General features: G+C 37.4%; 1 protein-coding gene across 30 annotated transcripts in view; it reads left to right on the top strand.

The window, feature by feature from the left end:
- Window positions 1-14794, top strand: part of AFDN (afadin, adherens junction formation factor) — a 95098-nt gene that overhangs the window by 38124 nt on the left and 42180 nt on the right. For 21 of the 30 annotated variants that reach the window (XM_087718154.1, XM_087718153.1, XM_087718173.1 and 18 more), the window contains exons 9-11: window positions 2897-2941; window positions 12760-12854; window positions 14527-14786. In XM_087718154.1, the coding sequence (XP_087574280.1) occupies window positions 2897-2941; window positions 12760-12854; window positions 14527-14786 (400 nt within the window). The remainder of the gene's footprint in view (window positions 1-2896; window positions 2942-12759; window positions 12855-14526; window positions 14787-14794) is intronic. The other 9 variants (XM_087718164.1, XM_087718161.1, XM_087718182.1 and 6 more) reach the window with 1 other exon arrangement.

The raw sequence follows: 14794 nt of genomic DNA, 5'->3' as shown, positions 1-14794 counted from the left end.
ATTGCACCATGTTTAAAAGTTTTTTGAAATGCTGAAAAGTTCAAGAGTAAAAAAAATCTAGATTCTTTTTCTATCCATTTTTATATACATAGAGATGCATATGCATATATTAACATGTACATGTATTATATACACATTATGATGTATATCGTCATACAACTTTTCTTGACCTCCACATTTTAGTAAGTATGTATTGATACCAGGATTTTAATTGAACCCTTTTCCTACAATATGCTTAAAATCTACTTAATATACTGTATAGCAGGGGTTCCCAACCTTCAGTCCATGTACTGGCACCATTCTGAGGCATTCCAGAAACCAGGCTGCACAAACAAGCAAAGCTCCATTCATGGGGCGCGGGCAGTACATGAAACCACACATCCTCTGTTTCATGAAAAAAACCTCTCTCCATTGAACCAGTCCCTGGTATCCAAAAGGTTGGGGACCGCTGCTATATAGTACTTTCTTTGCTTAAGGAAATGACTTTTTAATGTTTCTGATTAGGAAATGTAGACTAATGGCAAAAAGAAAACTATAATCATTTGAATTTTTAGGTTTACTTGATGATTTCCTTAAAACTTTAGTTAACTGAACATCAGTGGTGGGTTACAGGCGGTATGCCCCGGTACGGGCGTACCAGAGCCTGCCCGGAGCACCGGGTACCGTTCTGGTATGGTGCTCCGGAGTGCCCACCCGCCTGCCCGAGCTTCTTACTTGTCCTTTAAAGCCTTCTGCGCATGCACATGGTGCATATAGCGCCTGCGCGATGCTCCAATGAGCAGCTGGGGCGTCGTGGAGGCTTGCAGAAGCATCGCTGGCAGCTACAATGCATGCGCATGTTGCATGTGCACGTGCGTGCGCGCTGCACATGTCCTTGTGGGCAACGCCGGGCAACTGGTACAGTTGGAACGGGATCCGGAACCCACCACTGCTGAACATGTACTGTATCTGCTAAGTTGCTGAGACCATATAATTGGAACTTTCTTTTTCCAGAACTGAGTTTACAACTGCATTGGTTTCTGGTCTGTTCCAAAATACTATAAATCAGTGGTTCCCAACGTGGGCCCCAGAGGGGGGCAATTTGAAACTTCTTTAAACCAAATTAATGCTCTTTTAGGCTTCCTCCGTGTGAGTAAAGTTCACTTTTTGACTAAAGTAAGAATTATATGTCACGGGGGGGGGGGGGGTATCAGGATTTTAAAGATTATTAGGTGGTGTATGGTCTGCAAGTTAGGATATTTTCCTCACAGGTAGTTGTTTTATATTCATTAAGATTTGTTCTAATCACTGGATGAAGGTTTTAACTTTCCTTTAGCCCTATTTTTATTTTTGCATTGGTATTTTATCATTTATCACTGTCACCGCCTTCCTATTTTGTTGCTATTATTTCAATTGAAAAGAGAAAGAAAAATAGTTTTTAATCTTTTAGTAGGAGCAATTATGTATTTAATTTGATAATTTCATTATGGATTGAATTATACTATAGATTAAAAATGTTTAGTTAGTAAACTTTCTTTTACATAGATTATGTTGTGTGACTAAATTAATAGTAGTTTTTAATAGAAATTTGGTCAAACAGTATACTAGTTCTAAGATTTTTAGAATAGAAAATATAGGTTAGATACCAGTTCGAATTCTACTGCAATTTTTCTGTCCATTAAGAGTTATGTAGGGCATAATTTATTGATTATTGATTGACAATATGTAAGTTAATTTATTGAAAAGGAATTTTATCCAAGCAGATTTATCTTTTTATTGAAAAAATTATATTAAAAATAACAATTTGTTTAAAATTTTGTCTAATTCATTTTAATGGTTCATTGCACAATCAGCCAGATGATCAGATTGGATCATTTTTATTCTATCGAGCATTGTTGATTTTATTTATTATTTTAATATAATTATTAATAGAAGTAATTAGTAAAGCTATAATTTTATTACATTCATCTTAGTTTGGGTTGTCCCTCTATAATTGAGGGCTAGGGAATTGAGGACATTATATCAGCAAAGCTACTTTTAAATTTTCAATATTTTTAATGGATGGAATTATTGGTGAACTGGAATAGAGGGAATGGGATATAGCTTTTATATTACAATTAGTATGCTAACTGTTAGTTGCTATGTTCCATGTCCTATTTATTTATTGCATTTATACATTGCCTTTCTCCTGGCAGCTTGAAGTATGATAGATGCAGATATTTCCTCAGTTCATTCTCATAGAAATAAATAATTTAGGCTGTCATGAAAAATTGACTAGGCCAAAATTGCTCAGTGAGTTCCATAGTTCATATCTTTGTCAGTATACTACTGAAAGCAGAATAAATATATACTTCTGTCAAATATGATAGGACATGAACAAGTTTTCTCTGCATAAGACATACTTTTCAATATAATGTACATCACATATGACAACATTCTGATATTTTGTTATATCTATATCTGGAAAAAATAAATCTTTGGTGAATATATAGTTACAAGACACTGCTTAAATGTATATTATATTATCTTGGTATAGTTGTAAAAAATAAATGAAAGACAGAATAGTGAGTATAATAAAACAACTGTAACAGAAATTATTTTCTTATGTGTATACAATCAATTTATGACCTTTTTACTTCATTTGGTGATCTTTCTGTGCTTTCTTCTAGCAGCTTGTTGCCAACTACTTAATCATATTAATCCATCCACAACACCAATGTCTATATATTCTGCGCAGTTTTTAAAGTTGAAAGTATTAAACGCACTGCATCCTTTTAACTTGAGTAAGTGTTGGTGGCCTACGGTTTCACTCTTTCCTATCTTTTCTTTTCGCTGCCCTCTTCCGCATGTTCTGCATGGTATCTGTCCTGCTGATGCTGCCTTCACCTGGGTCCTGTGCATGTGTTTCTAATCCCAGGGAGAAGGAATCACTTTGCCTACTACAACTATCCCAATTATGAAGGTAATTCTATAATTTAATACTGCTGTTTCTCACTAATCACTAAAATTTTATTCACAAAAAAAAGCTTCTGTCTATTTTGATAACAAATCTTTTGTTTTCCTTCTTTTATTGATAAATAATAAAATAAAATTGTTTTCTTTCTCATACCAAAACATGGTCAGGAAATATGACTTTTGAAAGATTATGGTTTTCCTATTTGTCATTGATAATTTCAATGTATTGGGGACTTGGGTTATTAACTTTTTTTAAAAAAAACAATAAATAGAATGTCCACAACCAGTGATTTCAGTCTTTTGTATCATAAATTTCACCAACAATGAATTCTTTACAAATATTAAAAAAGCACACATTTTGGAGAGACTGTTTCTGTTTGTGTATATATGTCTTTGTGTATGTGTATACCAGTAACGTGCGGTGAGGTTTATGGCTGGTGAGGCACTGACGCAGTGGTGAGTTTCAAATTTTTAAGAACCTATTCTGTAGGTGTGGCCTGTTTTGTGGGAGTGGTTTGGCAGTCATGTGACCGGGTGGGAGTGGCCAACTTGATGTCACTCACCAGGAGATGTCATGGATTGGGTAAAATGTGGTAAAGCTCACTTAACAATGCTCTTGCTTAGCAACCAAAATTTTGGGCTCAATTGTAGTCATAAGTCAAGGACTATCTCTGCCTTCTTCTGCATGGCAGCCTTGTCCTAGTAAACTATTTCTCCTTTCTGGCAATTTTCCTTTCTGTTAGAGGCACCAAAATAATCCATACAATGTAAGGTTCCTGCTGCAGCAGGGGGTTGAACTAGATGACCTCCTAGTAGCCTTCTAGTCCTAAATTGCTGTGCTGTTTTTCTTTCTGCTAACAAAGAAACCTGCCTGAGGCTCATTCCACATGCCTGCCAGATAGAGATAATGAAATAATGATCCTATAGAAAGTTTGGCTTCATTCACAAGCCTTTTAGAAACACAATGCTCATATTGCACAAACCCCAAAATTTCAAAAACATAAAACCATATAACATATAACCATATAACCAATTTGTTCTTTCCTGCACCTTTTCAATTTAAAATTCTTAAGACTTGTGGACTTCAACTCCCAGAATTCCACAGCCAGACATGCTCAGTTCCGATTTAAAGCGACAGTATTTGTTTTTCTCCTTTGCAAAAGAAGTTTCCTTCTTTCTTTTTCTTTTTCTTTTTCTTCTCCCTTACCCTCCTTCCTCCCTCTCTCCCTCCCTCCCCCCCTCTCTCAAACACACACACACACACACACGTTGGATTGGATATATTTTCCAATGCTTGAAAGCTCCTCTGCCATCCCCCCAATTCCTCTGCTGCCTTCCCCAAACACCTCCCCCATTGCAAATGCAGCCTGCTTTCTGGGTGGGAAATGCCTGAAATGCAATAAGGCCCACCCACTCACCTCTGGTAGGCTGGGGTGAGAGGAGAGGCAGAGAAGCCAGAGGGGAGCCGATCCAAGCCTTCCAAAAGAAAGAGGCTGGGGGAAAGTGTGTGTGCTACAGCATGGCTCTTTGCCTGGCTTCCTGCCTCCTCCCGTGGTCTCCTCAGTGCTTGCTTGTGCTCTCCCTCCTCAAGTGTACTTTGATTGCAGATGGAGCTGCGTTGCCTTTCAAACTTGTAATCAGTGAAGGTGGGCTGGATTTTTATATAGTTTTATCCAGCTGTGTGTGAGAGAGAAAGAAATGGATGGGGGCCTGGAGAGGAAGTCACTACACTTAGGGAGGGAAAGCACCAGCGAGCACTGAGGAGACCACAGGAGGAGGCAGGAAGCCAGGCAAAGAATCATGCTGTAGCACACACACTTTCCCCCAGCCCTGGAAGGATCCACTATGTAAAAATCCAGCCCCGCTTTTAATCAAACTACACTTGAGGAGGGAGAGCACAAGCGAGCCAGGGTCTTTCCCTCCAGCCTTTGCCCAAAGCCCCGCACAGCACCAGGAGGATGAAGTTTGAATTCCTCCCCCTCCCTCCGACCCACACGGACCTTTTCCAGTTGCTTCAGAGAGGACTTCAACTCTGCTCTTGCCTCAGGTCCTCTGAAGAAGCCCCGCCTTCACTTTGGAGGCGTTCTCACTCTTTGAGAAGCGTCTTGCAAATGGGCTGCGGGGCAGGGAGCGTACCGGTATGGGGGTGTGGCCATGCCTCCATGGAACGGCTGTCACTTACTCTGCTGCTGCTGAGTCCCCAGGAAGAACGAACGCCCTCTACTATGAGACAGGAGAACTACGCGCCTCACCTGACTTTTTAGGCTTTTAAGCCTCTGCTGAGCAATCATAAAATGCCTAAAAAGTCAGACTAGGTGAGGCACACAGTTCTGCTGCCTCATAGTAGAGGGTGCTTTTTAGAAGCTTTTTTAAACAGTGAAGCGGAGTCATCCACAGTGAATAGCAATAGCAATAGCAGTTAGACTTATATACCGCTTCATAGGGCTTTCAGCCCTCTCTAAGCGGTTTACAGAGTCAGCATATTGCCCCCAACAATCAGGTTCTCATTTTACCCACCTCGGAAGGATGGAAGGCTGAGTCAACCCTGAGCCGGTGAGATTTGAACAGCTGAACTGCAGAACTGCAGTCAGCTGAAGTAGCCTGCAGTGCTGCATTTAACCACTGCGCCACCTCGGCTAGCAGCAGCAGCTAGCTCAGCCTCACCTCAGCTCTCGCCTGCAGCCTTAATGCAAGCTCTCGCCTGACTAGTTGAACAGTAAATGTGAACATTCTGCAATTTTAATACCAAATGATGTAAAACTGGTGAAGTTAAATGGAAAATAACTTTATGGTACAGATCAGTAGATAAATACAAGCATTTAATTTATTTTCTCCTTTTACATTTTTTTTTCTTTTCATGATGGGAGGTGAGGCTGTGCCTCACTTGCCTCATCTGACTGCACGTCACTGGTGTATACATGCATGCGCATGTGCACACACACACACACACATGCACATACATATACACTTCCCCACTTCCACCCCTTTTTTCTTATATGTTTTTATTACTATAACTAAAATAAAATTGAGAGCTGATTGGGTCTGAAGCAGGAGCTGCTACTGTGGGAGCAGACTTTATCTGAACTGAAACCCCCCAAAAATATGTCTAAGTAAGGAGAGCTGACTGGTGCAAAACAGATTTTTTATTTTTGGTGCCTAATCCCAAACTGTAAGTCTTTTCTCAGACTTGTAACAAACTGTGCTGAGCTGTTCAGTTTTATATGTGTATAACATGCATTCCAAGAATGGAACATTCCAGAGAACAACTGAAGAATAACAGTTTCCCGGAAGTTAGATTACCATAGCCTGGAGGGAAACTAGAATGTTTTTGTGCTTCCTAAGCTTGCACTCTGTTTTATTTGCATTAACATTCTTAACAGAGGATTTAGCTGATTTGCCCTCCTAGTCTTCTCTTTCTCCCCTATGACTCTTTGCTGATTTATAGAGGCAGTTTGCATCCCAGGTAAGCTTTGTCTGCATACTACCTTGACATAGAATACCCTTACTATACTGTGGATCTAATTGTCAATCTGCTTGTTTACTTGGAGCTCACATAATGATATTTAGTACTACCGTAGGATTTAGTCTTTGACTTTGATAGCATAACATTGATTAGCAAACCAGTCAGAACAGTACTAAGTTTGACTGCATTGTGATCATATTCCAGCATCTGGGAGAATTTACTGTCATGGTAATTAACTGAGAAGGACCAGCTTATATTGGATCTACAGAAGATAGTTTGGGTTCTAATCTATCTTCTGTTAATCAAAGTATTTAGTTTGGGCCCAATATTTGAATCCGTATATTATTCATTTCTACTATAATTACAGTTAAAAACTAAGAATGACTATTTTCAGTCAAGACCAACAGCCCCAGCTAAAACCATTGTTGGGACAAAAATTCAAAAACTTTAGAATGCTATAGCCATAAAAAGTAATATTAGTGAGAAAAAATTATTTATTTATGCTTTTTATGCTAGGTCTACAACACTGGTGTCACACTCGCCGCATCATGTGATGTATCAAAATGTTTTTTCCCTACACGGACCTGAGGTGGGAGTAGCCTGCCCGTGACACATCTGGCCCATGGACTGCCAGTTTGACATCCGTGGGCTATAAGATTAAATGGGGTAGTAGTTCATGTTGACTGTTATACATTCCCTAATTTGCAAAACAAAAATAGGCTGGTAGTATAATTTGTCCTGATTATATGGGAACAACATTGCCTGTAATAATTTGTCTGCTTTTTAAAAAAAGAATAATTCCAAAATAGCACCAACCTATCCATTATATATGGAAAATCTAAACATTTTCTTGTAGAGTTTTGTTAAGTCTACAAGAATCATTTTGAGTACATCTAGAATGATTGTTTGTGTTTCAAACTTGTCTTTATTGCGATAGTGCAGCAAACTAATCAGTCAGCTTAAGATTCATTTTAAAAAAAATATTCTTTTTTTGAGTCAGTGTCAGTGAGGAAAAACATAATAAAAGAGCATGCTTATTCATAAACTAGAAGGTTGATAGTCTGTAAAACCAGAATTTAGGTTGCTTGTATGTTTAGGAAGATTGAAGATAATGGCTATGGAAAGAGTGGAAACTCTTCTAGTGCTCCTGGAACTGTTGGCAACTTTTAAGAATTTTGAGAACAATAGTAGTGGAGGCTGGAGTAATCAGTGCTGCAAAATGGCTGGTGAAGAGTAGCCCTGCAAAAAGCAGGATTTCAGAGATGTCAAAATCAGTCTAGCATCTGGAGAAGATATGAAGTGGCTATACCCATTTAGCAGCAGCTGCTGTGATACTGCTGATCAGCTGTTGAACAGTTACAGTTGTTTACTTGGAAGTACTGCCAATCAGCTGCTTGGTGCTAAGCTGCAAAATGGTGGAAGAGTGGTGCCAAGTACTTATGCAGCAGTGAATATTTGCCCAGTGGCATAGATGGTACCTACTGTTACATGCTTGGTGGCAATCTGGAAAACCTGTAGCAGGATCAGTTTGATGGCTGATTGGGTGCTAACTGAGTTTGCAACTTCTTTGGAATCTGTCACTTGAGCAGTGATCATGGCATCTTCCTCATGATGTGTCTGTTCTATCTGTTGAAGGTGCCTTTTTTATATTGTTTGCATCTGTGTAATCAAAGGAGCTGGGATTGAGAACATCTATTTTCCCTGTAGATGTGAAACATATATGGGAAGGGGGCAACAATAGTCTTGTCATGTTACTCTAGTATGTAATTGATATTGAGAGGCTTTTAGTACCATCAATCAAGATATTGTTTAGGACTGGCTCAGAAAGTTGGAAGTGGGAACACAGCGGTGTAGTGATTTGCTTCCTTGCCCCAGGAGAGTCCAGCTGTGGCCCATGCCTTGTGATTGCCTTAGATTGATTCTCTCCCTGCTCACTTTTAATAGCACATGAGGCCTCTGGGTGAAGTCATGTATCAACTTGGGTTAGATATCATGAGTATGCTGATATTATACAGTTCATTTCAGCCCCTACTTTTCCAAATGAATCCAACTAGATTCCATTTGTAGATGTGGGGGTATGAGGTGAGAGGAATATACGTCTCAGTTCTAGTAAGTGACTACTAGTTACAAGTTTTGAAGCCTCTTGAAGACTTTGATTTTGATTCTGAGGTTCCACTGCGACAGATAGTAAAAGACTATAAAATAGATTTTTGCTGCTTAAGGTTCCTCTTAAATTCATGACTTCTCTTTCAAGAGCAAGTGGTCATCATGGCGCAGAGGCTTTTGCAGGAATTTATGCATAAATTATGCCCATTCCTAGTTCAAGAGCCCATATTTAGTCATCCATGCTTTGGTCAATTTCAATATGGATTATTGCAATTTGCTCTACATGGGACTGACTTTGAAAATTATTTGAAAGCCACAGCAGGAGGGCAAATCCTTTGTTTGCCACTGTCACACTGTTTGTTGTGACTGCTTTGGTTGCCAGTAGGTTTCTGAGAGGATTCAAGGTGCTAGTTATCACCTTTAAAGCCTCCAGTGCATTTCGGTCTGGTTATTTGTAGTCTTGCTTGTTTCTAATTCTCGCTGCCTACCTAGAAATGTTGATTCAACTGATATACTGTGGGACCCATTGCTTATGGAATCTAGAAACATGCCTACATGCCTTCTTTTGTTACTATGCCTGCCCTTTGAAACTCTCTGGGATTTGGATGGTCTCAATCTTGCTTGCTTTTCCACAGACAATAGAACTCCTTTTCCCCTCAGACAGGTCTTGTGAGCCCATCTTGAGAGATTATTTTTGATTGCTTAAAACAATGTGTTTTTGCTGTATTGTATTATCCTTTATTTTTGCGGCCTTTTTTTGCTAGTTTTCTTTTTTAATGGCATGCACAGCCTTGTGCTGCATGTTGAGTGAATGCCTGTATAAAAAATATTATCAGGTAAATTAAGCTAATATTTTCTCTTAATTTCAGTTTCTGTCTATCCTAAGACTTTTGCTCTTATTATTAAGGAGAAAGGCCTGCCTTTTTGTATCATGTTCTCTTTTTTCCATCAGCACTCAGAGGAGAGACTGGCTTAATAAAGCAGCTATCTGATCTGTTGAGTAGCAGAATTCTTTCAACTCTACCTTTAATGTTACTTTAGCGAAGGAACAAATACCGGATCAATTAGAATTTCCATCTTACTTTTGCTAAGGCATTTATCTTTATTTCTGTTTAATATTTAGTACAAGAAATAGTTCAGAAAGAACTGGTGACAAGCAAGAATGGATCTCCTAATTAATTGACAATGGAGATTGCTGTCAGCTATTGGAGATTATTGGAAATGACAGTAGAAAGTAATGATAGACACATGATCATGGGGAGTGAATGGAGGGTCTAAAAATAAGGGATATGTCTTACTCCTTATTCCACTATCTGTCTACCTTCCTATAGGATTAAAAATAACTCCTACAGATTGGTGTGCAAAGATACAGATCTTTCTTGTTGTTTCAAAATTTCACTTTGATGGTTCTGCTTGGGGGAATGAATCAGCGGGTAGCTTATTTATAGCTCAGTCTGGCCCTTGCGGTTGCCACAGATAGTTGGGGTAGGTTACGGCAATTTTGAATTTGATAGCAATTCCCAAATCTAATTTTTCAGAACTATCCTCCTAAAAACATTTAGGATTCTGCAGGACTGGAAGTTGACTAAGTTACCAAAACTCAGCATCTTCTAAGATTCTCTTCTGGTGTTTTCATTGTAGGGGAAAAGTTCAACAAATTAGTTAAAGCAGCAGATACAGTATATCTGTAGGCTTTGCATAATGCTCTTATAGGGCTATATATACAATATATTCAATAATTGAATATATTTTGTATATGTATATAGTACATATGCAAACAATGTTGAGAGAAAGTACCGTATTTTTCCCTCCATAAGACGCTCCTGACCATAAGACGCACCTAGGTTTAGAGGAGGAAAACAAGAAAAAAATCTGCCTCTGTCTCCCAGCATCCATCTGATATTTATCTGGCTAGTGTCCTTGCAGCAAACAGCCTGCCACCTCTGTGTCTGCTGCCTCTGCTGAGGAATGCTGATCAGTGGTTGGATGCCCCCCCCCAATACCTCTGATAAGCTGTTCCAGGCGGTGGGGATCGCCGCCACCGCTGGCCGCTGCTGTCTGTTGCCCATATTTGCTCCATAAGACGCACAGACGTTTCCATCCAGTTTTGGGAGGAAAAAAAGTGTGTCTTATGGAGCGAAAAATATGGTAAATGAAAGCTTCAGTTTTATAACCACAATTTCACAATACATTGTGCAATAATGATTTTTCTTCATAAATTCTTTGGATATCTGTGGAGATTCTGTTAATTCCTAATGGCTCTTAAGGAGACAGTTAAATTGAATAAAATAATGCTTAACATTTACCTTGTACTTGGAGCATTTCACAAGGATCCATTTGCACATCAGCATTATTCCATACGTAGTCAGAGGGAACCTGGAGGCTAAAAGAAATATAGAATGTGTATCTAAACTCCTCATTTCGATTTATTCTAGAAATGGGATTTCAGATAAAGGTTTAAAAGGTTATTAAACTTCCATCTCTTTGGTAACGTGCTACATTAACTCTTGCTGTCTTAAGGTCACTATTAAAAAGGCAAGCTGTAGCAATTGAGCAACATTATCTGGAAGAACGTTCAGCATAGTTTTGGGGAAAATCAGATTTTAATAACAGTACTGTCTCTGCTGTATGTCTGTCATCCATCCATCCATTACATTGGTTTTAGATTTTTCTTGACATTAAATATATTCCCATGGCCCAATTTAACTGTATTTGTTATGTTAGCAATTAATAGCTCCTCCTGCAAGTCAATGGAATCCATAATATTCAGCTACAGACAAACAACCATAGAGAGGCATAAACCTTGTTAGAAGCACTTCTGCTTATTATTCAGTTACTTTTAACAGAATTGGGCCTAATTAATTGGTTGGTTTATCTGGGCATTCAGCATATGTCCTACTTTTTTATTTCAAACTAAATTAGAATTCTGCTTAGGATTACTATTTTGATTTGTTGTTAGACTGAGGTAATAATTTAACGTTAAATAGAAGTTACAACACTGTGGAGTATGTATTACAGTATTGTTTTCTAAACATAACATGGACATGGATATTGCCATAGCTATGCACTGCAAATGTTCAAATAAAAATAATTGAGCATCCAGAATAAATATTTGGCATTTAGGGAAATAGTTTGTATATTTGGGATCACATGCCAAAATCACATAATGCTTCTGTTCTTTTGGGATAATTATATTTTGTAACTATGCACGGTCAGTCAAATGATAGACTTTATTGATATAAGGCATCTTTACACAGTTCAGGATGAATCAATGTAACCAGTTTCCATCTTATAAGTGATAATTTGAGAATTCATATGCAATATTGTTATATTAAAATGTTTAAAAATTAAAAACTTATTTTAAAAAATGAGAAACCAGGAGCCTTGTCAATTCTAAACATGAAAATTGATTGGGTGACCTTCAGCCACTCACTTTCTCCTAGCCCAACAATAGTGGGGTTACAGTGTTATTATTGTGGGGAAAATAGGTAGAAGAAGCATTATGTGTATTCACTGCCTTGAGTTTGTAAAAAATATTAAAGGTGAGATAAAAATATAATAAACGGGCTGCCCAGATTGTTCTCCAACATTTGGGGAAAAGATTTCTTATATAATTTAAGAAGTGTTCTATTTAATATTTAAATAGCACACAAATGAAAATATGTAGAATAGAAAGAATTAACATTAAAAGCAAATGTTTCCTTCTACAAAGGAAGAAAATGAGAACTAGGAGAAGGGATGATCCTCTTGAGCAGCCTTTTGGTGGCATAGAGAATAATTGATTTTTAAATATAGTTAAAATTAGTTTTGAGATGGCATTTGACACAATATGGGGAGTCTTGACCAATGTCCAGAACTAAAAACATACATTGTGCTGGTCGTTAAGTAGATCAACATGTATTTGCACCTTATTTTACAACCTTTTTTGAGGCAATTGTTAAACGAATCCATGAGCATTTTTTGCCTGAAGAAGTAGACACTGGTTTCCAGCAACAAATGTTATAAATTGTTATAAATTGTGTGGGGCATTGCAAATGACTGTAATTGCTGAGTGCCCAAAATGCAATCATATGATTCATTGTGTGTGGGGGGGGGGCATCAGAACTTTGAAGCCGGATCATAAGCAGTCCTGGAAGAGTCCACAGTAACAGACACTAAGCTATGGGTCATTAAGTCAAGGACTACTGTACATGATTATGTCTAAAAAAATCAGTGTCTCTTGCTTAGTTTCATGATAAAATTATCTGTTGCTACAGATGGTTCTGATTCCAGAGATAAACCAAAACTCTATCGTTTGCAACTAAGTGTGACAGAAGTTGGTACAGAAAAATTTGATGACAACTCCATTCAGGTGAGCAATACTATTTTGGGACAAAAAATTCCATAAGAGTTGTGTTCAAGTTTCAGAGTATTAAAGAATTATGTTTGTAAGCCACATTTAGCATATTTGAACAAAAATGTAATTTGTTGCAAAATACAATTGAAAGGCTAAGATATATTTGTGAAATGTGCAATGCAAAATTTCCAAGTCAGGGCATACGATGGGAACCCTTCTGTAACATTACAATGCACAAAGGTCTATTGGAACATTTGAAGAAGGTGTAAGAGTGATGCTGGAGAAAGGCAATTACATGCTAAATTCTTAAATTAATAACACAAATTTGAGCAGTATTTTAAAAGGTTCTCTGAAGCCAAATCTTTTTCATTGCCATACGCTATACTGATTTGAGTATATAGTTTTAGTAAAAGTAGGTACCTGAAGAAAAGTCCAATTTTAAGTTATAAACAACTGTATATTCAGTAGGTGGGAAAAGGAAAGACAATCTTAGAGACTGTTCAAGGGTAATACAGGTGTGTGTTCTGTCATTTTGAAATGAGCCATAAGGATCTTGGCTTTATGTTTTAACTTTCCTTGTATGGGAAGTTTTGATCACTCACTAGTACAAGGTTTACTCAGCTTCCAAGGTTAGTAAAATGAGGATCTAGATTGTTGGGGGCAATATGCTGACTCTGTAAACTACTTAGAGAAGGCTGTAAAGCACTGTGATGCAGCATATAAGTCTAAGTGCTATTGCTATTTGTAAAAAGCCCACCAAATAATGGTCTGCAAAAAATGTGGATTTGCAAATTAGCATTTGTCTCTTGCTCCATATTCTTAGTATTCTGATCTGATAGCACTTGTTATATATTTTAAATTGGATTCAGAAGTATTGGATTCCTAATGTGGCAAACGAATATTGAGAGGATAAAGGTCCTCACAAACCTAAAGCACTGTCTTGTATTAGTTAATCATGGCTTAGATTAAATTTGAATAAATGCAAAATATAATTTTGTTTCTGTTTCATCAATGATTTCTAAAATACTTTCGTAGCATTTTGTTCTGTGTTCATAGATTTTGTCAATTTTAGTTTCTGTCTTTATTAAAACATTTTATAATAATTACTTCTGAAAATAATTCACAACCACAGAAATAATAAAGGACACATTTAGGCAGGAATTATTGAGTGATAAAATTGTCAGTTCAACACATCTTAGTAAATAAAAGCATAAAATTGGTTGGAAACATACCCTGGAACAGATCTCATTTCAATTTTGCAATCACTTCTTAGTAACAAATGCTCTCCGTTTGCTTCAACAAGATAAAACATAATAAAAATGAATAATTATTTGATTTTTTTTAAATGAATTTTACTGCTACATTTTAGTAGTTAAAAGGTGCAAATTGTGGTATATTGAAATAGGCTACATATTAATACAATGTAACTTTCTAAAATAAGAGCATTATTATTGGAAAGGAATTGATCATTAATTAATTGTTGATCCCATTACAGTCTAACAACTCTGTCCTGCTTACATAATATTTGATTGATGATTGGTTATGTGCCATCAATTTGCAACAATTTGTGGTTTAATAAGAGAAAATAGATGTCTCTTTGAGTTATATAGATGATTGCATATTTATATTTATTTTTAAATCCTGATTATTATTATTTTGCTTTCAATTTGATTATTTCTATGTTCAGTTATTTGGTCCAGGAATTCAGTCACATCACTGTGACCTTACTAACATGGATGGAGTTGTTACAGTGACTCCCAGAAGCATTGATGCTGAAACTTATGTAGAAGGTCAACGGATCTCTGAGACCACTATGCTGCAAAGTGGTATGAAAGTTCAGTTTGGGACCTCTCATGTATTTAAATTTGTGGATCCCATTCAAGATCATATTCCTAAAGGACGTCTAGATGCAGGTCACATGGTCAAAAGTTCACGTCTCAAATCTGGGTAAATCC

The sequence above is a fragment of the Thamnophis sirtalis genome, unplaced genomic scaffold, assembly GCF_051295495.1.
Source record: "Thamnophis sirtalis isolate CommonGarterSnake01/CBP01778 unplaced genomic scaffold, rThaSir2_p1.2 scaffold_6, whole genome shotgun sequence".
NCBI classification, from domain to species: Eukaryota; Metazoa; Chordata; class Lepidosauria; order Squamata; family Natricidae; genus Thamnophis; species Thamnophis sirtalis.
The sequence above is the reverse complement of the archived record's forward strand: the minus strand, read 5'-3'. Positions and strand labels throughout refer to the sequence as shown.